This window comes from Prinia subflava, chromosome 1, assembly GCF_021018805.1.
Source record: "Prinia subflava isolate CZ2003 ecotype Zambia chromosome 1, Cam_Psub_1.2, whole genome shotgun sequence".
NCBI lineage: Eukaryota > Metazoa > Chordata > Aves > Passeriformes > Cisticolidae > Prinia > Prinia subflava.
This window is the reverse complement of record NC_086247.1, coordinates 109,527,526-109,550,533: the sequence shown is the minus strand read 5'-3', so window position 1 is coordinate 109,550,533 and position 23,008 is coordinate 109,527,526. Positions and strand designations below refer to the sequence as shown.

The 23,008-nt window shown below is 37.7% G+C and overlaps 1 protein-coding gene across 5 annotated transcripts in view; it reads left to right on the top strand.

Annotated features, from left to right (window-relative positions):
- The window catches only part of MYRIP (myosin VIIA and Rab interacting protein), a 211,077-nt gene that overhangs the window by 1,583 nt on the left and 186,486 nt on the right, over positions 1-23,008 (top strand). For all 5 annotated transcript variants that reach the window (XM_063407338.1, XM_063407319.1, XM_063407330.1 and 2 more), the window contains exon 2: positions 12,208-12,357. In XM_063407338.1, coding sequence (XP_063263408.1) covers positions 12,248-12,357 — 110 coding nt within the window. In that variant the 5' untranslated portion in view covers positions 12,208-12,247. The remainder of the gene's footprint in view (positions 1-12,207; positions 12,358-23,008) is intronic.

The window sequence follows — 23,008 nt, the reverse complement described above, 5'->3', positions numbered from 1 at the left end:
ATTGCCTCTTGGACTTGCTGCCTGTTCAAATGATACAATATTGTCATTTCAGGCAGGGTAATGCTTTTGTGTCTTCATCTGAACCCATGCTGTCTGGATCTAGAAAACTGAGTTAGAACTTTCATTTATTTTCCTGAGCTGGTTTCTTGCTTCCACGCTAACCCGATGAATACATCTGAGTGCACTACACAGAGTTACCCAAGTGTATGAACACAGTAGGAGTTCACCTTTCTCACTTCATACTTGCAGTAAACAGAGCAATTGAATGGCTTGTATTTGAATAAAGGAAAAAAACCCCGAAGTATGCATGAGTAATGATGAAGAAAGGCTGTATGTACCAAGTGCACTATTGTTCATAAACAGTTCACTGGTATGAAAATGCGACTGCTTTGTATTGCTGCCAACATTAACATGCCCTATTATTATAAGACTGGAAACTGTGGTTTGGCAGTGTAAACCATCTTAGCTTGCCCTTGGAAAACTGGACAAGTTGAAAGAAACTAGCTGAATATAATTCTATGAAAACCACAGGGACAGCTATTCTCATTGAGAAAAGCCATTGAATTGTTTGAGCGGATTAATGCTGCCTTCCCGTGGAATGCTTTATTCACCTTCCTTTTGGATTCAGGTAGGTTATTTTCTTAGATAGATTCTTAGAGATAATAAAGGCTTCTGGCTTACCTGTGAACCACTGACAGCCAGAGAATAAAACAGCTCCAAGTTTCTATACTCAGAGATTTATAGCAGCTTATTTTCAGAAGAAGCTTTTAGGGCTTAAGGGATGAGGAAGATGACTGCTATATTTTGGTGTGAAGTGAGGCACATCCTCAATTTACCAAAGAAACTTCACCTTTATGATAAAACCAGGCAATTTTACAGAAGAGCTAAATACAGTGTAATTTGAGAAGATTCCAAGCAGTGGTCTAGTTTTGCACATCTCTTTGTGAGATCGGTCAAAGATGCCTGTATCTGAAATTTTGTGAATTTACAGAAACCTGAGAGGAAAACCTCCCATACATGTCTGATACACCACTAAGTGCTGTCACTCATGTGGTAGGCTAGTGATTACAATGTGCTTGCTATTTAACTTTCAGTTAAAACATGCAATCCTTTAGTTTTGTTTTGTTTTAACAATGTTGGAGAAAAATGCCATGCTGTATTTTTTAAAACTTGATTTTCTGTAAATAAAGCAGACTGTAGTGGAAAGCAGTTTAATGAATCACCTTAGGACCTTTATCATAGATGAAATGGGTATAAAGACTGCAGTGGCTTGTCTGGTTAAAAGCTAATACCAGTATTATTGCAGTAATGACAGGTTTTTAGGTCTTATGCATACTGTTCAGGGAACAGAAACACAATAAATTTCCAGGCCAATAAGCATTAGATTTCAACAGCACAGCAATATATATATATTATACCTTTTAAAGAGTGTTCTGCTAGTAAAACACCTATCTAGCAAGTTTTTACTGACCAATTAGCCCCTGAACTGGGTAAAAGAAACAACATCTCTTGTTACTTTTTATTACTTTTGTGCTTCATTTACCTTCTGATCTATTAATGATTGGAAAAGGAAAATCTAATATTGGTGTTTGGTATTCAGATTATTGGAGTCATTACTATCTACTGGTTGTTCGAAGATACAGAGCATTACCTCACGAAATGAATGACACATTCTTCAAGGCAAAGTATACCTCCAAATAAAACATCACCCATTGGGGTGGAGCTGACTACTGTGGAGATCTTGATGAGATCTTGATGATCTTGATGAGACACTATCAGTGGCATTGTCTCCATTAGCTCATGGAAGTCAATTAAGTAGTTTTCTAGAGTTTTGCTGGTGTTGACTGGCAGGCAGGAAGGCAACTCTAGCCTGTCCTCTTTCTGAACACCCAAGCTCAAGTTCTGCTGTGGAGCACTTTCAGAAACCTCCTTTTGGACTCTTCCTTACAAAGTGTGCTGCTTATTGATGGAGAAGAATAAGGCAGCTGTACTTTCTGGATTGTCTGTTTAAAAGGTGCTGAGGTAATTTTCTGTAGAAAGTGAAATGTAGTGTGTTCATGTGATAGCAATCTGAAGCTTCATTCAAAGGCTATTAAAGTTCATGGCATTCCCACTGTCTTTAATGAGTCTTGAAGCCAGGCAACAACCTGAAATCTTTGGGTTTTTTTAATAACAAAGCATTCCCTTTCTCAGCACCCTCCACCTCTCTCCATACAGAATAATAGGTGGTTGTGCTGTTGTAAACCAGCTTTCTGCTGTTGGAGGAAGACAGTATGTAATCTGTTGTTTTCTTTCTCAAGAGCAAAGAAAGCAAAATACGTTTTCAACTCATAGAATAAACTTTCTGTTCTGATCTTACAATGAGTTTTATGTCTTATGAAATTAATACAAGAGCCTTTTTTGCTTATTAGGCATTACTTATGGAACAGAGGATGTATTTAATGGGATTTTCTTCTGCCCCTTTTGAGCTGTATGAACAGAATTTTGTGTCCCAGGGTAATCCAAAAGGAGAAGTGCTGGATTGTGCCATTATGATTATTTGCTACAGCGTGGATATGCAGTGTATGATTTAAGTGCTGTTGACAGAGATACAACTAGCACTGATCTGAAATATCTAAAATTTCAGAGATGTACCTGTTTTTCTTTTGTTAATCTTGCAAGAAATTGATAACTTTTTTCCCCATTATGAGAACTGATCCTTTTTCCTCTCAGAGATCATCCCCCAGGAGTGCTAGGTGTACCTTTCTGGAAGTTATCCCATCTAGCTGTCATAAGTGCTTTGATATTTGTTTGACAGACCGTGACTTGGATTGAAGTTAAATCACAGTGCATGTATTGGAGCACCATTAGGTTTCAAAAACAGTTGAAAGAGCTTTGAGGAGGATTCAAAAAGGTGATGTTGTTTTTCACTAGCGCAACTGGTCTTGATCTAAAAGCCAGTGACAAAAAGTGTGTTGCTCCCTACAAGCACAGATACCATGAACTGAGTCCCAAATGAGAAGAAAGCACTTCACCTTTAGAGAAGCTGATTGTTCCATCTCCCACTTATTTTCTAATGTTTAGTAATGAGGTTTCATATTCCTGCTCCAAGGTAGAATCACAGGTCAAAAAGAGGCAAATCATTGGAAATACTGTGTACTTGTGTTCTACATGATTAAATGAGGAGCCCTAGTTAGTTCATAAAGGTGGTGGCTGAACTTGATTACACTGTTAAAATAGCAAGTTCTGTGGGACTCAAAAAGGTCTGTGCTAGCTGGATGATTTCCTGAACCTCTAAGAGGATGAACTGGTTCTGTAGTTTAAACTAAAGGGGCTGTGATACTGCTCTAGTTCAGATTCAAATATCAGTGAAGCAGCAGTCAAAACCTGACACTGAAATTGGCCTTTGAGCTCCAGAAAGTGACTGACCATGCATTATGCTTGAATATAAACATTCTTTGTTTGTATAAACTTATGATCCAGAATTTCAGATTTGTGTTTATTGATCTAGGCTTAGGTTATCTCCATGTTGTGCAGTGTCAATATAAAAAAAAACCTCAGCTGAACATTGGTCCAGAGCAGAGCCTCTTCTGAGCACAGTGTGGAGTAGGTCCCAGTGTCAACAAATGAATCCATTAACTCCCCCACCTGACAGATTAACCCAGCTCCTTTGGTTTTCAGCGGCTTTCTATGGCTCTGGCTCTACTTTACTCTGGTTGTATGCCATCTGACAAATGGTTATCTAAACAAACCAAAGACGACCTGCTACTGAAACCCTTTTTACAGTGCACAGGGCATATGTTGTGTGTCAACCAACTACAGCTCGTCACAAAGTCTCAGTGAAATGGGGCATGTGGCTTTATGGGTGTCACTTCGCTGTGGTATATCTTGTGATTCTTGCTTCTTCGAGGCTAAATCAGGGTTAGAAGCATTTTGCAAGTGTCACAGTGAATGTGGACAGCACAGTCTTAGGAATTTACTTTAGCTTTTTATTTTGTTAATTTACTTGCTAATCTGTAAAATTCAGTAATTCGCAGTGGGATTTCCTGTCAGTGGTTTGAATTAACAGTGATTTACTGTATTAAATTTGTTTTCACATCTGGCAGCACTAGAGAATACAGTCTCATTGTGGCAACTGCTGTTGGAAGCATTTTCTTACCTCTAAAAATAGAACTTCTGTCCTTCTAGTCCTGCAGGAAGATTCTCTCACTGAAAGTTTAGTTCTTGGATAAATCTTAATTATATCTTCCTAGGTGGTATTTCATAAGAGGGATAAGGGATATCAATTAGTGCAACAGATGTGGGTAAAAATGCTGTTTTACTGTGTAGGATATTTTAAGTATGCCTGTGCTATGTTTGCACATTGGTTGGATTTTATGTTATGGATGTTTTCGTAGCAGTCAAGCAATCCACACTCAATTGTTTACTTTCGTAGTTTGCATGGATTAATCACAATATGACTTTCAAATTATGATGAGTTTCTTAATTTGTCATAACTCTTTTGCCTGTATTATTGAAATGCAGAATTAAATGCAGATGCAAAATGTGTAGTGGTTCCAGAGCTGTTTGACTTTTTACAAAAGCTTCACCTTTTCTCTCAGTGGTTTTTTTTCCCTTTCTTAAAGATTTTAATAACTCAGATGAGAAGCCTTATCACCACTTAACTCAATAGTGATGCTTTGGCATTTTGAAGTTCAAAAGCTTTTCTTAGTGGAGCTATTCTCTTGTTGAGTTTATTGAATGTTATCTGTAGCAGGCTCCTCTCGAGCTGTTCTAACACAGTAGTGACTGCTGTGGTATAGGGGTAGGCATTTAACTTTGATACCCATACTTGTCGTGTGCTGCTCCACAGCTTGTATGCTAGGGGACCTTCTGTATCATACAGGAAAATAGGATGTTGGCATCTGAAATAGGGATCCGCACAGTAACATCCAGGATGGGTCAAGTTGGAAGGCTCTGTGTGGTCATCTGGTCCAACCTCCCTGCTCAAGCTGAGCTATCTTGGAGCACATGGGACAGGATTGCATCCAGGTTGGTTTTGAGTATTCCTGGTGAGGGAGATACCACAACCTGTCTGGACAACCTTTTCTAGTGTGTGGTCACCTCTTCCTCATGTTCAGATTGCATCAGTTTCTGCCCTTTGACTATTGTGCTATTGTTTGGGACCAATGAGAAGAGCCTGGAAATGTACTCTTGGCACCCCTCCCTTCAGATACTTGCAGGCATTGGTGAGGGCTCCTTTTAGTTGTCCTCCACAAGAAGGGAGATAAATAATTGAGTCTCTCCAGATTTAATATGGCATTGAACCTGAGTTTTTCTGCGTGCCAGTACTAGACTGATATTTATGTGTATTTACACTGGTAAAGTGAGTCCTCACTTCTCTGCCTGCCTCTCAGAATGAGAGGGAAGCCCAGCAATTCTTTGAAGGAACCAAGAAGTATTCACCATTCATCTCCCTTCCATCCATATGGCTCCTTTGAGGGCCATTGATTGTGAAATGCTGGGACTACAGGTGTCGCAGGAGAAGGCTGTGTAATGCAGCACAAGTGGGTGAATGTATTTTTGCAGTCCTCATTCTTGAGCTAATGCTGAGGGGGGATGTAGGAGTAGAAATGAGCTTTTTGTTTAGTATTCTCTTCCTGCTGGCTCAAGCTTAGCACGTACAGTGTGAAGCCTGATTTGCCAGGTGTGTTCTGTTTCGTGTTTTGATGCAAAGGTGGAAGAGGCATAACTCTGTTCAGTGGCTGCTCTCTCTGTGCAGGGAGTCTGGGCACATAGAATTAAGCTCTGAGCCCCACTTTGCAGGTAGGCATTCAAAGGGAAGCCCCTGCAGTCGTGTGCTTACAGATGTGCAAATTTCTGATTGTGTTGGACTCTTTGGGATCAGCTGCATTCCCGAAGTGCACACACTGGCTTTCCTGCTGGCCTGTGATGGTTCACTCTGGAGTTGGTTGACAGCCCATTACAGTAATGAGCTGAATTTCATGCTTTATATTGAAGGCACATGGAGAAGAGGCAAATCATCCAAGGTACAATTGCGTGTCAGCACATTACTGCCCCAATTTTGTCTTTTTCTCCAAGCTGTCTTCTTCGTTTCTGGAAGAGTGATAGTCAGTCTCACACAGTCAGAATACTGTCAGACCCATCATCTTTACGCACTCTTCCATGAGATGGTTGCCACTAAATAGAGAAAATAGAGCTGAACAGGACTTGGCTAAATTCAGCATAAACAATGGAAGAGGAAACTGAAGCAAATGAGAATATACACTAACTAGAAACCCACTTGCATATGTAATATGTGAAATCAGTATATGTCAGATAACCTATGATCTTTAGCAGCTATAGGGACAAATTTTGGTAAGACTTTCCTCTAGTTCAGTTTTACCCGTGAGAAGATTATTCTGTTCCCTCAATTAAGTTTTTGTATGACATTTTGAACTCCCAGTGGGATTTGTACTTGTGTATCAGTTATTGGCCTGATACATAAGTATAAAATGGTCATCAGTTGTTATACAGATTCTCTTTTTAATATGACTTTTTTTGAACCATCAGAGGTAGATGACAGAAATTAGGTCCTATAGTGCAATCTTTAGTCTTATCTATTTTTTTTTCTATTTAAATAAAATAGGTTCTGTTTTTTTAGAAACTCTGTTATATGCTGTGTTCTGCCTTTAGGATGGTGCTATCCTTAGATGAGAGCTGCCATTCTTTCTTGAATGGAATATGACTTCACTAAGATGTTTAATAACTGCACAGCACTGTACTAGCTACTCAGAAGAAAATGAACTCTATCCCAGCTGTCACCAGGACATTCTGCTATTTCAAATTCAGTACTTGAAGTAACATTGAATATAGAAGCAAGAAGAGTGTGAAACTCCTGTTTATTTCCTAAATAGCTTAAAATTTGATACCATGCTGTATTAACCTTTGACCAATAAGGTTGACAATTTCACCCATTATGGTATGTTCCAGCAATCTTTTAGACAGATGTACATAAAATTATTGTAATAACTTGCATTAATAAGAAACATTTCTCCCTGAACGAACTGAATGAACTTCATGTTTTAAAACCTGCTGCTTTGCCCCTTACACTCTCCAGTGAAACAAGTGTAACTTTGCTCAGGAGCTTGCCACCTCTTTGCTTTACTGCTTGCAAATCTCTCATAAAATTAGTCCAAGGCTGAAAGCACGATAATTTTTTTTGCTTTTATAGACCGGAAAATATGTGCAGTAAAACTCAGTTAAAATGAGTGTGGGTACAATGAATAACATCCTCTTTGAGATCTTTATCTTATATCTCATTTAAAATATGATACATCAGACACAAGTCCCATATTGAAGTCAGGTGGGTTGTATTGCATTTTTCAAAGAGGTGGCCTTTTATTTCCGATGAGTATATTTTCCTTTTTCTAATTTTGAGACATTTGTTCATTTTGAGTGTGAAGGGAAGAATACTCAGTGGTTTTTTTACGCAAGCTTCTAGACATTCTGGAGTTTAAAAAAGATTAACAGATCTGTGGCCAATGTTAATTATGCTTCATTTCAGAATTAATAATGTGCTAGCTGTAGTAGAAATTACTTTGGACAGTGATGTTTTTTTATATGCTGGGTTATGGCTAAAGTCTGTTTTGTTCAAGTGTGATGACATAACTCAAAGCACTATTCAGACCTTAATTTTGTAACCTTATGTTTGTCAAATGAAGTCTGTGACATTATGTTATTTATATGTTAAACATAGTGACATTTGCATTAAAAAATTATCATAATGACCTCGTGGGCAATGTGGCAACTTCTTTTGGACAATTCAGTAAAGAAAACTTAAAATGTGAGGGGTGGTGAAGGAGCTCTGTTGAGGACAATTTGCCTGTCTTCCTCTTTGTCTTAGAAAGATGACTGTCTTGTATGATTTAAAAGGGAAAAATGTTCACCAGTAAGATTATACAAGGAGTTTCTTGTGGTAAAAGAATCCTGGAAAGCATGAGAAGAAAGATTGAGCAGTATTATTTGGGTCCTGACAGAGGACTAAAGGAATGAAAGATGAGCTTGTTGGTGATAGAATCAAATATATAATTGCTAGTAGGTTTCTTCTTGATATTCTATCTGGAAATTATAGAAGCGGTAGAATAGCAGAGCAGAGTAGAAAAACTGGTGAAGAGTTTGGTGACTCTAAAGTTGAGACTATGTGGGGAGAAAGTATTGTGTATGAAATACTTCTTTTGTAAATAATTGGGTTGAAGGAGTTTGTGGTCTTGGTTCATCAGGTATTACATTTCATCAATGCACATCCAACAGCATTTTAGAGCAAAATTTATACTGTCTGTGCAAACAGGTGAAATCTTGATTAAAAATGTGCTCAGAAACAGAAAGAATTATAGGATATTGTTGTTTGGAGAGCTCTTTTCCAGATACCCACTGTATATACCCCTCAAGCCTTCTCTTCTGGCTGAGCAGTCCTAGTACTCCCAGCATCAGTGCCTGGGAAAGATGCTCCATCTCTTAAGCATCATTGTGGCCCTAGGTGCCTTTCTTGTTCTGGGGAAGCCAAGACTGGACACAGGACTCCAGATGTAGCCTCACTACTGCTGATTGCTTTGCTACAGCATAAAACTAAGAAGTCTGTGTTGTACAATATGCAGTGACCACTTGCATAATTAACTTTATAATGTGGTTCTTTGTCAAGCAGAGAATCTTTCTTAACTATTAGTTGGCACTTAGCCCCAAACCCTTTTGTTTTTCCTCCCCACCCTCCCAGTAATACTAATCATCTGCTGAGACTCCAAGTCCAAACAGCTTAGCTGTCATATGGGTGAGTAGGAAATGCACTACTTGCCCTTGTTTCTTGTGTTGATGCCCTTGTCTGTGTTAAAACCATGCAATGCTTGCAGTTCTTGAAAAACATTTCATGTGCTCGTTTTTGTTTTTGCTGGGGTTTGGTTTTGTTTTTAAGGTTAAACTTATGAAATGTTTTTAATGTGGAAGTTTTAATTAGATTTTGAAATAGACTGTCAAAAGTGTTAAGATTAGAGTGTTACTCAAACAATACCTAATCATGTCTTGTAAGCCTAGGCTTTCCTGTTACAGTGTTCTAATTTGTTGAGCAAAAGTTTTCTGGGGAGTGATCGTATTCCTTGTAAAGTCTGTGAGATCTTAGATTTTGTATTCAGTTTGAGATTTACCAAAGAAGTCCTCATGAAGGCAATCATCTAACATGAAGGCAATCATCTGACATCTCATGTGAATTATTTTAATTGAGGCCAGAAGTTATTTTAGGCTGAGAAGCTGTTTTGTGTGTTTTAAGCTAGTTTTAAGTCTAACTTGTTACATTTCCTCTAGAGGACTTGCCATTGTGTATTTCCAAAATGCGTAATCCAGGTCTACCACAGAAAGGACATTTGAGAATTGTTTATAAATATTTATAAACTGCTGTGGTACTCCAGATCAAAGGTGATTTAGTAGTGTGATGAAAAATTATTTCCTAGGAAAAGACAGGAGTTCCTTAGAGGTTAATGTAATATTGGAATGCAGACTGAGAATACCAGAATAGAGAACTAAACCACATGAAAGTCAAAAGTTAAATTTGCTTGTGATTTTAAAGCATATATAATTGGAGTCTTTTCCAACCCTAGACAATCAGAGGTGGTGGGGCTACCCAATTATTCCCAAATTTAGGAGTAAACTTCCCCCTTCTAATACATGGTCACAATCAGCACTGGCAGCTGAATCAAAGGGATAATTTTTTTACTGATAGACCAGCTTACATATGTGAAAAAACATTACTGTTTTTAACACCGTTTCCAAAAGGATTTTGATGAAGATCTGAAGGGAGAACTTATTATGAAAATGTTAATTACAGTTGTTAACTTGGTGCTCAAGATACTAGGAGATCAAAAATGATATTCCCGTTACCTTTGCCAACTTGTGTCTCAGAAGACTGTAGCCCTAGCATGAAGGTTGTCTCTACTGGCTCCAGGAATTGCTTAAAAAAGTTTTATTTCCTTTTACTGTGTATCCTGGTTTTTTTCCTTAAGTGTATGTGTGTGAAAAAAGTCCTGGAGAAGTCCTGCTCACTTCCCCATGGATGTGGCCTTCCTGTAGTGAAGCCCTTCCATGCTTTTAGAAAGTCTGAGGTGCATTTGCACTCAAGTGCTTTGTGCGGGAAGTGCTGAGCAGATACCCCAAAGCCTGAAGGGAAGGATGTGTCCCAGGGCACTTCATGCTCCTTGCAGCCCAAGTGTTCCCTCAGCAAACCCTTTTCTTTTCCTTGCCAGTGCTCAGTGAGGTTTTGGTATAAGGACTGTAGGTGAAAGGACAGAGGAAAATCTTAACATTCTGGTGAAAATTTAGAGAAGATTTATGCACCTGTGTGGCATAGAAGAAAAATCTTGCCAGTTGTTCCTCGCTATGTTTTAGCCAATCTTTAATTTTAACATATATTCTTGGTCCTGCAAGTGAGATTAATGAAGACAAAATACAGTCCTTTCTTTCTTTGGCACTTTTCTTCTATGCAAATCAGGATAATTTTTTTTAGAAGTAAATTCTTACAGCCTTTATTAAATACTCATTGTCATCTTCCTTAGTAGATTCAGAGTCAAGCCAAAGCGTTGTGACCTTTTTTTTTAGCTGTATGGTGAGCATGTATCTTGTTGGAGGCATCTTGTCATGTTGATTTCACCTAAGCTTTTATACCATGTGCTTGGTTTTGGTGAAGTGTTGTTTTATTGCACAAGGAGTTTAGAATAAACTCCATGAATAGCCTAACCAAAACAGAAGACATAAACAGTGCCCTCCTCCCCTGTGTGTGTTTTTTTTTCTTGTTTGAAGAATGGTAATCAGATGATTGTAGGAAGGTAAATACTGTATTTAAAAAAACCCACCAAACTAACAAAAAACCCAAACAAAACTCAACCAACCACATCCTACATCATTATCTGAGTAGCAAACAAAATGTTTAGAAAATAAAGCTGATTTTTCCCTCATGCTTCTACTTGCAGTAGTACTTGGAACAATTAATTGTATGTCACAGCAGTTTTCCTTAGAGGTGGGATTTCTTGAGCTAGAACAAGCTTAGATGCTTTACATAACCTCATTCAGTTGTCACTCACCATGGATGAAGAGGCACTAATTGCCTCTTCCGTACAGTGTAGGATCTAAAGTGTGTTCATGGTTATTATATACATTACTGAGAGCTCATAACAGAGATGCAAAAACTGTCTTATGCTTCTGAAACCATAACACAACATAGAGATGGACACCTCTATGATTACCCAAATAATTGAATATCAAATGACACAAGTTAATACTGAGAGCTGAATTTACTAGAATTCAATTAAATGAGTAAAAGTATTGAGAAAATAAATTAGAACAAATTTCATTAGTGAAACTTAATGGAACAAGCTCTAGTTCAAACTTTATAGTACCTTCAATTCACACATAATATTAACTACTACTTTTTCTCATCCAAATATGGGAAATAATGATATCATGGTGACATCTAAATATAGCTAGTGACATCTAAATCTTTGCAGTCTGGGAAATTTAAAAATCATTTAAAATTTTTATGCTTACTTTTTTAAAGTGGTGCTTTAAAATAATACCCGATTTCTTAGTTGGCAGTACAGAACATTTTTGAGTGTTACAGCAGAGTATGTTCTCTGTTCATACACAGTGGCAGGGATTGCACTGCAAACAGTTTTATAAAATATTGAGAAATATCTAAACCTGATTTGACCCAACTTAGCTAAACATGTTCCTTTTTGAGATCAACACTGACATCTGTCCTCCACATCTCTTAACAGTCAAATCATTTATCTTTTTCATTTATATTTAAGTGTGGGGAGGGTGATTGCTGTCAGTGCATGGAACCTGAAAAATAATCCTGAAATGAATCCTTCAGGTTGTACCAGGGAAGTTTAGATTGGATTTTAAGAGCAATTCCTTCACTGAAAGGGCTGTTGAGCATTGGAACAGGCTGCCCAGGGAACGGGTTGAACTGCCATTCCTGGAGGTATTTGAAGGATGTTCAGGTGTGGCACTTAGGGACATAGTTTAGTGGTGAACTTGTCAGTGCTGGGTTAATGGTTGGACTTAATGTAAAATGTCTTTTCCAGCCAAAAATATTCAGTTGTTTTCTTTTCTAATGTATACGTGCCTGTGATCTCAACACACTTGTGAAAAATATGACTGCTTTCAATTTTTCTATTTTATTTTCTGGTTTTTTATTTATTTCAGATATTCCTTATAGTTATTCATATCCAGGACCCGGTGTATAATGGGGAGAAAACTGGACCTTTCTGGCTTGACAGATGAAGAAGCAGAACATGTGCTCCAAGTGGTTCAGCGAGATTTCAGCCTTCGTAAGAAAGAAGAGGAAAGGCTGAGGTAAGGATAAAAACAGGGTTAAAATTTTTGGTCTATTTTGATTATTACAAACTGGTTTTGGAGGAAAACAGAGAACATAGCTTTTTTTGTGGTGTTCTATGCATTAATAAGCATTCCTGTCACAGAGGCAAGAAATACTCAAACTTCTCCGCATTAATTCAATTATTGAGTAGTAATTAATTTTTGCATTTAGTCTATCCTAGATTAAACCACAGCAATGGTTTCTAAATCACCTGTGTATGTCTTCTGAGTAGAGGCTAAGTAGTGTTTGATGTAACAAAAGCAGAAGTTCATGTTAAGAGAATTTTTTGCCTGCTGTAGCCAGTTCCTTTTTTTAATTCAGAAACATTGTCTATATGCAACCATCTGAAAGCGAAGAATTTCTACATCTCTTTCCCCCAAAACAGTCAATGGGATATATTATCCATTGTATTGAGATAAGTTAACTTTGCTTTCAGTAGTCGTTGTGCAAAATATTTGCCAGCACAAATAATCCAGAAGAAAACACATGGAATTTGTTGGCAAGGTAGCTGAGGAAGTTTGGTATGTGACAGGGGAACTACAGACAGAGATCTGAATTGGTAGATGCAATATTTTCTTTCTATTTTCAACAATATTTCCTTGAATTATTTGCCTGATTTTTTTATTACCTTCTTTGAACACATCATTACTTATTATCCAGAATGCTCTGAAGTCTCCATCTATGGTTGGCAAATGCCCATTCTCTTACTATGCTACTCGTATCTCAGGTATCATCATGTTTCTTTTTCATTTAGTATCGAGTTGAAGTCAACAGAGCAGGAAGATGACTGAAATCAACACAAAACTAGGCATATATACTGTGTAATTTAAGCTGAGAGGAATCCAGTCTCACCTGGAACATTAGGAGCAAGGAATGTGTCTTGCAGCATAGGCCTAATTCAGTTTCAGCGTGCTATGCAAGTTCTTGCTTGGGTTGGTAGTACAAGCTTGCTGCAGGGAGAAAAAACTGCATGAGGATAGCACTTTTTTTTTTTGACTGTTTGTTGTACTATGGGTTGTTCTGATTACTTTGGTAATTTTGCACAACACAGCCAAGAGATTCTAGAAACATCTTAAGGAGGATGAGTGTGGGAGTTCTTTCTGGCTTTTTATATTGTGCCTGGTTGTATCCTACTGGAGCAAGCTAGGTAGTGCTGGGGCATCTTGCCTGTTCTATAATAGCTCTATAGTGGGAGGGGGAAGGGGAGGGATGAAAGGCATGCACACAGAAAATTGACCCCAAAGCCTCGACAGATAAATTTTTTGCTGGTATTTGTGTTTTGCCATTTTGCAACTGGAGTTTTTCATAACACCAAATTTTCATGACACCTAATTTCATAAGTAGAAAACTGGTGTGAGAAGATAGCTGAAACACTGGAAAGGTAGGAGAAACACATGGATACAACTCAGCTTATATATGAGTATGTGTAGTTCAATTACGTACGACTCTTTTCTTCTTGCAAAGTTACCCCTGTTGCAAGTGTTAACATATGCTAAAATGCTGTACTGACAAAGGAAAAGTTCTGAAATTCTGAAATTCAGCTGATAGTTAAGATATATGAATTTAAGTAGATTTAATGACACTAAAAATTGCCAGTGAAGTTCAAAGCTTACTGATCTAAAAGCTATGACTTCTTTTTTTTTTTTTTTAGGTCAGGCTAAAAAAACCTGGTTGGTTTTGGTTGCTTAGTTTGCAGCACATCTTTTTGTCTTACTACATAAGAAAATACATAAGAAAATTATATGGTCTTGCTATAGATGAGATTTTTCTGCCTGTAAGAAGAGATTAGATCTGCTTTGATGTTCTTGGCTCTATTGTGTTTGTATTTAGCATGTTATCAACTGGCAAAGTTTACCATGTAGTTTCAATTTAGAAGTGAAACTCCATAAGGCTTTGTAATCTTTTCTAAGATAAAAAAGCTGACATATATATATTGTGTTAGACTTCTAGACTTCTTTTAACAAATTCAAAACCAATCTATATATGAAGGTATGGTTTTGTATTTTTTTTATTCCTGTAATTAATTTGAGGTAGCAGCATTAGACTTTAAATGGAACTGTTGAAGCTTTTGCGTGTGATATTTTCTTAAAATAGGGTTTCTGTATAGGGTAATATAATATAAATAGTTTTATTTTTGGGTGCTTTTCCCCACCAAGATTGAAGTAGCTCTTTCGCATATCTCTGTATTATTCTCATTGGTAACAAACATTTCTAGAGATCAAGAAATACTTGAGGGGAATATATGATAGACTTCAACTGTATCAGAAGAGTAATGAAAGCTAAAAAACCCTGCGAGTGGCTTATAATTTCAGTTTTGCTTTTCCAGTGGCAGCTGAACAGTTACCTAGCATACTACAAGAAGTGAAGCTTATCTTTACTTCTAATAAATGTTTTTAAGGTGGGAAAGTAAAACGACAAATGTTTTAGAGCTAACATTCCAATGCTTTTTATAATATTGCTGGTTTTACATGTTAATTTATTTTTGTATATTCTGTAAACAAAATGACAATGTATGGAGAAAAGCCATACTGGTGATCTGCATTTTCTGCTGCAAAGCTGTTTTGAATTTCTCTGCAGTGACGATTTTTTGCAGTGGTTCTCTATTTAAAGTCTTTCTCAGAACTTTATCTCCCACTGTTATCTGACAGTTTGCTCTTGTACATTTTGTGAGAAAAAATTAGTTGGCTACAACGAGTAAGATAACAATAAGATAAACGTGCACCTGTTTAGTGAGTAGAGTGGTTGGTTTGTTATGCCTTACTGCTTCATATTGTTTTAGTTTCTTTTTTTGCTATGGCTTTTAACCTGTTATGAGATATAATAATATTTACTGTTCTTTGTCACTTGTTCACCCATTATCTTTCTATTTTGATGATGTGTTTATTGTGGTCTTTGGCAGTGTTATGTTTTTATTTACCCTAATGTTAGTGTAGTCACCCGGAACCGTTGTGGCTAAAGTTATAACACAGACTTGCAAATGGATGGGCTGAGTTTACTGTGAATCAGTTGAAGTAGACTAATGAGGCAGATCTGGCATGACTGGGAAGGTGATTGGTTTGAGTTTCTTGCTGTGTATGCTCAGGACAATCTTGTGTACATCCCTTCTGCCACTGAAGCTTTGTGGGCTGTCTTTGGGCTCCTGGGACACTAAGAATCATAGATAGCTTTTTGAGGAGGTTGACTGGACATGCTAATGGTTTGTTTCTCACGTACAGGTTTATTAATCTTGAATTTCAGACTGCATGCAGCTGCAGAATGTCAGCAGTGGAGACGACTGGACTGTCTTGAGGATTAAGCATCTAATATTTTACTGTGCATTACACCTTTGTCATTTCTGCAGTTTGGGAGAGGCTGTCTCCTCTTTTTTTTAATTTTTTTTTTTTGAAAGAATTGAAAGAGAAGAGCTAATACGAGCTTCTAAGCTCAAATGCTTGTTTGTGAGGTAGACCTTTATACATAAACAGATGTGTAAAAGTGTTCACTGTCTTTTATTTATTGCCTGCTTATTCAGTTTTCAAGGCTGTCTAAATATACTACTGTTTATTCTTACCCACTGTGGGCAAAATGAAGTCCCCCTTTGGTTTTGTTTTTACATAAATACTACTGTATTTATAAACATGTGTATCCGTTTGTTTTAGGTCAGGAATGCTGAGAAGTCAAGGTGCTTTAAATAAGTGAAATTATAATTTCACAGAAAATATTTGATGGATCATCTTATTGTGGTAGATATTCCTGATCTGTTACGTTTTAGCCATGTGGACAGGTTAAAAAAAGGCTGTTCTGATTCTTAATGTAACATTCAGAGTGAGTGCAAAGGGAGGAAAATTAGAAGGGCAGAAGGCTTCAGGCATAGAAAGGGCTCAGTGCTGATCAGCTGTAAACAGAGCAGACTGCAAAAGGAGCAGATGCTTTACCTGTCAGTAGCTACTTGACCTTAGGGGGCCATGGTTGGAGTGACTTAAGCTGTCTTTCTATAATCATTGGCTAAGAAGAGTTTCCATCACCTTAGTGAATGCTGGACCAGCCATTTGCATGTTGGTATTTTAATAGTAAAACTTGCACTGGGCAGGGATGAAAAAGGGCTTCTTTGTAGGCAGCGTGGCTCTCTTTTGTTTAAACCACTGCTGTTAATCACCTGAGAAAACAGATTTACAAAGAAAAACTGCTGACCTTCTGGTGTCACATTGGATGGGTGATCATAACACTTCAACTACTTAATATGCTTACGTAGGGTTTGCTGGAACAGCACAAGAGAAGTGTTGAAAACTGACTGTGTCCCACAGGCAGAAACAGCACTATGTCTTGCTTGATGTTGTGTCTTTCGTAGCTGGGTTGCTGAATATCAGCTTTGCTGCTTTTATTTATGCCATCACATTTTCATTTGTAGTAAAGGCAAATGCAGTGATTTGTGATCAATTTTCCAGAAGTGTTTTATTTGCAGAAGAAAATGAGATGTATGTGCTCACAGGAGGGCCCTCTCTGCTCTGGTTGTTCTAATTACCTTTTTAGCCAAAGAATGAGTAAGGGATTAGAACAGAGCCTTGTGTAGAAGATTATGAAATGGTTTAAATTGCTTTTGCCTACTTTCTTATTTTTGCTCCTTTTGTGACATATCCTATTGTAGCATGAGTAGGCCTGTGAAGAGGCTTCTGAAGAAACAAAATTCTCATACCAAACAAAACCCAGAAACCAGTTTGACACTTCCTTGTCAAACTACAGTAGACTTCAGTGTTTTTACAGTATGTGTCATGGGTCTTGTAGTGGATAAAATATTGAACTTCTTCCAAAGCTTGTTAATCAAAATATTGTCGGTGTGAGTTATATCAAGCTGGCAAAATGCCAGGACAGACTTTTGGGTAGCTATCCGTTGATTCTACATATCAGTTCTTGTTCCTCTTTCCTGTGGCAGGCTTGTGCCAAATACCTTAAACCAAACAAAAACCGAGCAAAAAAACCCCTCATGTCTTTCTTCCTCCTTCTCTTTGCCTCCAAGCAAAGCCATTTTATAGCTCTTTTCCTAGTGAGGAAGGAACAGGAGTTTGGTCTCATTGTATCAAGCTTCAGAGTTCCAGCAGATGAACTTGTTGATCAATACGTTATTACTTGAAATTATTTCATAAGGTCAGCCTTCCTGCTCTTCACTCTGATGAACAGTGTGCGGGAAGCCCATTACTCTGACTTTTTTATTTTTTTATTTGAGCAGGTAATCACTATTCTGCTTCCTGGGCTGTCCTGACTGATGTGTTCTCTCCCTCTGATAAAAGGTCTTACTCCTCTGAGAAAGTTGCTCTTTGTGATTCCCATGTTAAAACAGCTGCACGTTTCTCCAGTGCAAGGTTCTGCTGAGCTGTCATGAGTTTAGCACTCATGTCTAAAATTATTTTGGGTGCAAGGAATGATTCATCAGAATCATAGCTGCATCCAAAATACATTAATTTGCAAGTGCTTTGACTTATAAAACAAGATTAAAACATATGTAGGGCACTACAGCTCTTTCCTGGAAGTAAGGGTTTATTAACAAGATTAAAAGCAAGACATCTTTTTTTTTTAACAGTTTATCACCAGTTTTGTTACATAATGTTCCAAGATGCAAACCTGTTTTCTAGCTCACACAGCCTGTCAGGATTAAGAGTTGTCAGTAACTGCATCTGTGTACTAGATGCTTTACACTGTTACTGTGTTGCTCTCTCTCAACAACTGTGTTTAATGTTTTAACAGCTATTCCTTAGCGGCGTTCTCAGGTCAGGATAAGTTACTTACCAAAAAAGGGCTACTTGGGTGAATTCTGCATGTCACAGCTAATGGTTGTTTTTGCTGCAGTCAGTAAGGGTACACTTTAAAAGGCATTTAGAAACTGTTACTTGCTGCTAATTTCAGGAAATATTGATCCAAGTGTGCTGCTCACTATGGAATAATGCCATGTTTGGGGTTAGACAAGGAAAGAGGTATCTCAGCAATGATGCAAGGTCTTACCTTGTGCAGTGCAGCAGCATTTTGAGTCCTTTCTGTGGCTGGCCCAGAACTCTCTGCTTTGACACCACAGGGTCCTGGTGCAAGGGTGGTGAGTGTGGAGTTTCTGCTGACTCTGACATTGATCCTGGCCTCACCTGTAAGTGGAGAAAGTGATTGCAGCTGACAAGACAGTAGGATCTAGTTTATGCTCTACAAGAGAGAAACCAGGTACTGGAAAGAATCTGGCCTTTGAAGCAAGGAACTTTCATCTGTTTCAAGTTATAGATTTGGGCCCAATTTTTCTTTTGCCTAATGGAGAAAAAAATGCCAGGGTACTTTCAAAGAGCAGGTTATGCTTAGCTGCCTCTAAAACTAGTTCTGTGCATCTTGCATGTGCATGCTTGTGACTATCATGGGAACCCGCCAGGATGTTTCTTGCCATCTGAATGGCAAGTAGATGCTATTGGAGAAGCATGGATGGAACTTCCCAACAAGTTCTTTCTGCCATGTATTTGAATATAGGCAATACCAGGTGTGAATTTTGGCTTTTTCAAAATGTATTTACGAATGCAGTTTCAACTGAGAGGAAATGCTGATGAAGCAAGCATCATCTCTCATGTTTCTTCATGCTCATGAAGGTGCCCAAAAAGGTGCCTAATTTTAGAGAATATTAGAGAAACTTGTATAGAAAGAAATGTCTCCAACTCACATTTTTACTATTGTACAGGCCATAAGAGATGTAGCTGAAGTACATCCCGCATTTAATGTTTCAAGCTTGCATAAACTATGGCGAAGTATTTAAAGGAAGCAGCATGATATTGCAGAGATGTTATAAAACTTATTGCAGGCTTTTTTTGTGTAATCTGGTCTTCATTGTGGGTTATGATTCATCAAATTATTTGCTACAATTTAGCTAAAAGGAGTGAGTGTTCCTAGTGATAATGAATAGCTATAATGTAAAATCAATATTTAATCTCCGATGTCTCGTGTATGAAGAGTCTGAGCTGTTAAATGTGACTTGTAGTAATCTCTCACCTGCCTGGCCCTGCAGTGCAGGAAAGGGAAGTTCTCTGGCATATGAACTCCTGTCTTTACAGTTTAGTCTACCTTAAGTGTTGGTTTCTCCGTTTGCATGTTATTATAGCGGTACAGTTGGTAGTACTTTCAGGTTATGGCGGAACATGTAAATAAACATGAGAAGAATGGCTGCATAATGTATTTTATTCAGGATTTATTCTTCATATTAGAGTTTAGAGAACAGAGATACTCTGAGTGCATTGCCATATGATGCTCAGTAACCTGTAAGTAGTGCCAAATGTTACAGTTTTGTAAGAGGTATTGTATTTAAAATGTGGGTTGCATTTTGGTTTTAAGGTTTATTTTTATGACGGAAGGGAATGGTTTTACTGTAAGTTTCTATCACAACATGCCACAGGCTTGCCCTTGTCTGCAGTAATCTGGATGGATCTGACTGAAGCTGCAGGCCTTCCCATCTTCATTACACTCACCTTTGGTTCTCAAAAAAATAAATACTGCTCACCATTATGAAGTTAGCTTATCAATCTGAGCTATGACTTTTCATTTCGATGTGAAATTTGACTTGTCATCATTTTTTTCAGAAATGTGCATTATTGTAATTGTAAAAGTATACTTTAAAGAAACACTGACGTCTGTGAAAGGAAAAGACGTCTGCTTCTGCTTACAAAGTAGTAACATATCTTAAAATATTTCAGACAGAACATGTATGGAAATTATTATTGACTTAGATTTGCTGATGTTTTTATTTCAAGTATTGTTGGTGAATCAAGGGATAGTCTTTGCTTTGGTTATTTCAAAGCATTTCCATCCTCTGTGTTCTTCACAGACAATGAAATTTCTCTGGTCATTTTTTTGTGGCCAGTTACTTTGCCCCCAGTTGGGAGTAAAACCAAGAACAGCTGTAAGAAACAGCACAGGAAGGAGACAGTGAGAAAGGGCTGCTGTGAACTTGAGTTGCCCTTGAAATTGAGTAACTGACTATGGAACTATATCCCATTGTCCATGCTTTTCGTTATAAAAGGTGTATTTTGAAGACTTCCTAATGCTTCCTTTCTGAAACCTATGAACAGCTGAAAGCATCTTGGAATCCACAGGGCAAATAAATGTTCTGTGTGTGGAAGGAGTGCTTTGGGGAGGTAAGGCTGCTGTATTAGAGCAAATTTGGTGTTTTTTTCACTGTGCTGAAGCTTAAAGGAGTATGTCACAGTCGTCTCAGCCTATTGAGTCAGCAGAGGTGAATGTTAATAAATTGCTTTGGTGAGTTTGTATTCACCTAACACCTCATCCTGCAGGTTCTTTAGTACTCTTGACTTGTGCAGCTTCCTACTCAAAGCTGTGCCAGAGGAATGAGCTGTGCTAAGAAGGGGATATGGTTCTTAGAAATCCGTCCTGAGTCATGGAACCTGTGTCTTAGGAGGTCCGTGGTAAGACAGCTACTTTATAATCATTTGTGCCAGGTTCTTCACTATTATACCTCATTCCAAAGTGAACCATTGCAAGCTAGAATCTGCTTGCTTCCCTGAAATGTCGTTATATGTATGTTAAGGGGAGGTCAATTTTTAGGATTTATAATAATGTTCTTTGTTTATGGCAAGTTCCAAGGATTACCAGTCAACTTCTGTGAGGAATGGAGCTGACTGAGTTAAGGTATATGTTAGAAATCACTGATCTTTGTTTCAAAAATGCCAAAATTTTCAGCATGAAGTTTTCTAAATGAACTTGGTGAATATTTTCAGCTAAAGGGAAGAGGGATATGCATGTGTGGGAGAATACCACAGATGTCAAAACACTTCGTCAACACTTTCAAAGTGTAGCTTCAGAAATATCCTTGGAGATACTTTTTAACTGTAACACATTCTGCCACTTGTTGGTTCATATATGAAATAAAATGGACTTGCTTTTGCTACTTCTGTGAAAATAATAATAATAAAAAGTAGTAGTAGAAATGAATAAGTCAAGTTTTGCATCTATAGTATTTTGGACATACAAAAATTGTCAGATGTATCTCAGCTGAGGGCATTACGCAACCTAATATACCACAAAGTTTTGCTGCAGTGGGCGTTGCCTAAGTATATAATCCTACCCTATGATAAATGCAAGATAATTATAATTTACCCTTGAGGGATACAGTAAGGAGTTTCATGTTTGCCTAAGGGAAGGAACTAACATATGGGCAGTTACTGCAGTCATACTTTTTACTGTAATTTAACTTGGGGTAAATTGTTCATCTGCTGTTGGCTTTATTTACAGTTGGTATGTATTTGGCTCTGTGCCTGAGGCAAGAGCAAGTCTTTGAGCCCACCAGAGTTGTTTTTGATTGGGATGAATTATAACTGATCTATATATTTGCTCATGTGTCTTTTCCTTTATTGCTGTAATAATTTGATTCTCCTTCTGGTTACAACTTAGAGTTCTCCGGAAAGCAGTTGAACTCAAACATGCCTTTTAAAGCTTTTTCCTCTATGGTACTTACTTTACCCATTCTGCTCTCCTAAATCCATAAAGGAAAATAATAAATATCTCTGTAAAGCTGGTTTACAACAGAATTAGTGTCTTAGAGCATCATAGTAAGTCTTCATTAATGTTGTTCTTCAGTGTATTAGAAAGATGCAAACCTAATGCTGGTTTATGGCAAATTACACGTGATTCTTGATACAGTTTGGATGACAATTGGGCTAGTAAATATTGGAAGATATAGACTGCAAATTGTGGTGTTTCTGCAGCACTTTCAGCTTGAAAGGATATTCTAAATTTATCTTGGTTTTGTGAAGCGCATTGGAAATGGAATGAAGCACAGAAGTCAGTGTTTGCAACTTAATCAAAAGAAGACTAAGGAAGCAATTAAGAGATGCCTGATGGAGGTGGCAGGGATTTAGTAATTTTTTTTTTTCTGCTGTACTGAAACACTTTGAGATTTAACAAAAGAATCTTTGGGTATCTCTCTTGGCTACTGTGTAGCATTTGTTAGTGAGGGTGGCTGATTATGTCCTGGCGGCATGTCTCTCCTTTATCTGTCTTCAGTTTTCATCAGTGCATGATGGACTTCATGGTTTTTCTCAGCCTAGCACTAAGAGGGAGAGGACCATTGTACTATGATAGAAGATCTGTCGTTAAAGGGGGGATGCTCATTAGTGCTGCCACTGTGATTCTGTGTTTTTTATAGTTCTTGAACCTGCAGGAAGTCATTAGTTATTTGCTTCTGTTTTGATTTTGTGGGGGTTTTTTGCTCCTTTACTTTCCTATTTAAGAATAAAAATAAAGGTGTGGTCTTCTAGTAGGATTGTTGAACGTATGATGAATCTTAAAGGCATTTTTGGAACTGCATGTAGGCTGTCAGTTATCCTGGAGTTAATCCTGTGGTAATCCTTCCACTACATTGGTCTCACAAAAGAATGAACCTGTCTTGTCAATTGATGTTCCTTCAGTTGATAGCAATATGTCACCTGTGACTCTGTCTTTTGAAAACCTCATTTTATTGGATTGTGGACTAATACGAAAATAGTCACATACTTGTATGGCATGTAGGAAATATCTCTTGTTAGATAGGGGACTGTAATCTAAATAATGTCACTAGTGAAGAAACCTGCTCCATGCCATAAAATATTGTTGAAGTTTCTAAATTTATATTCATAAATAATG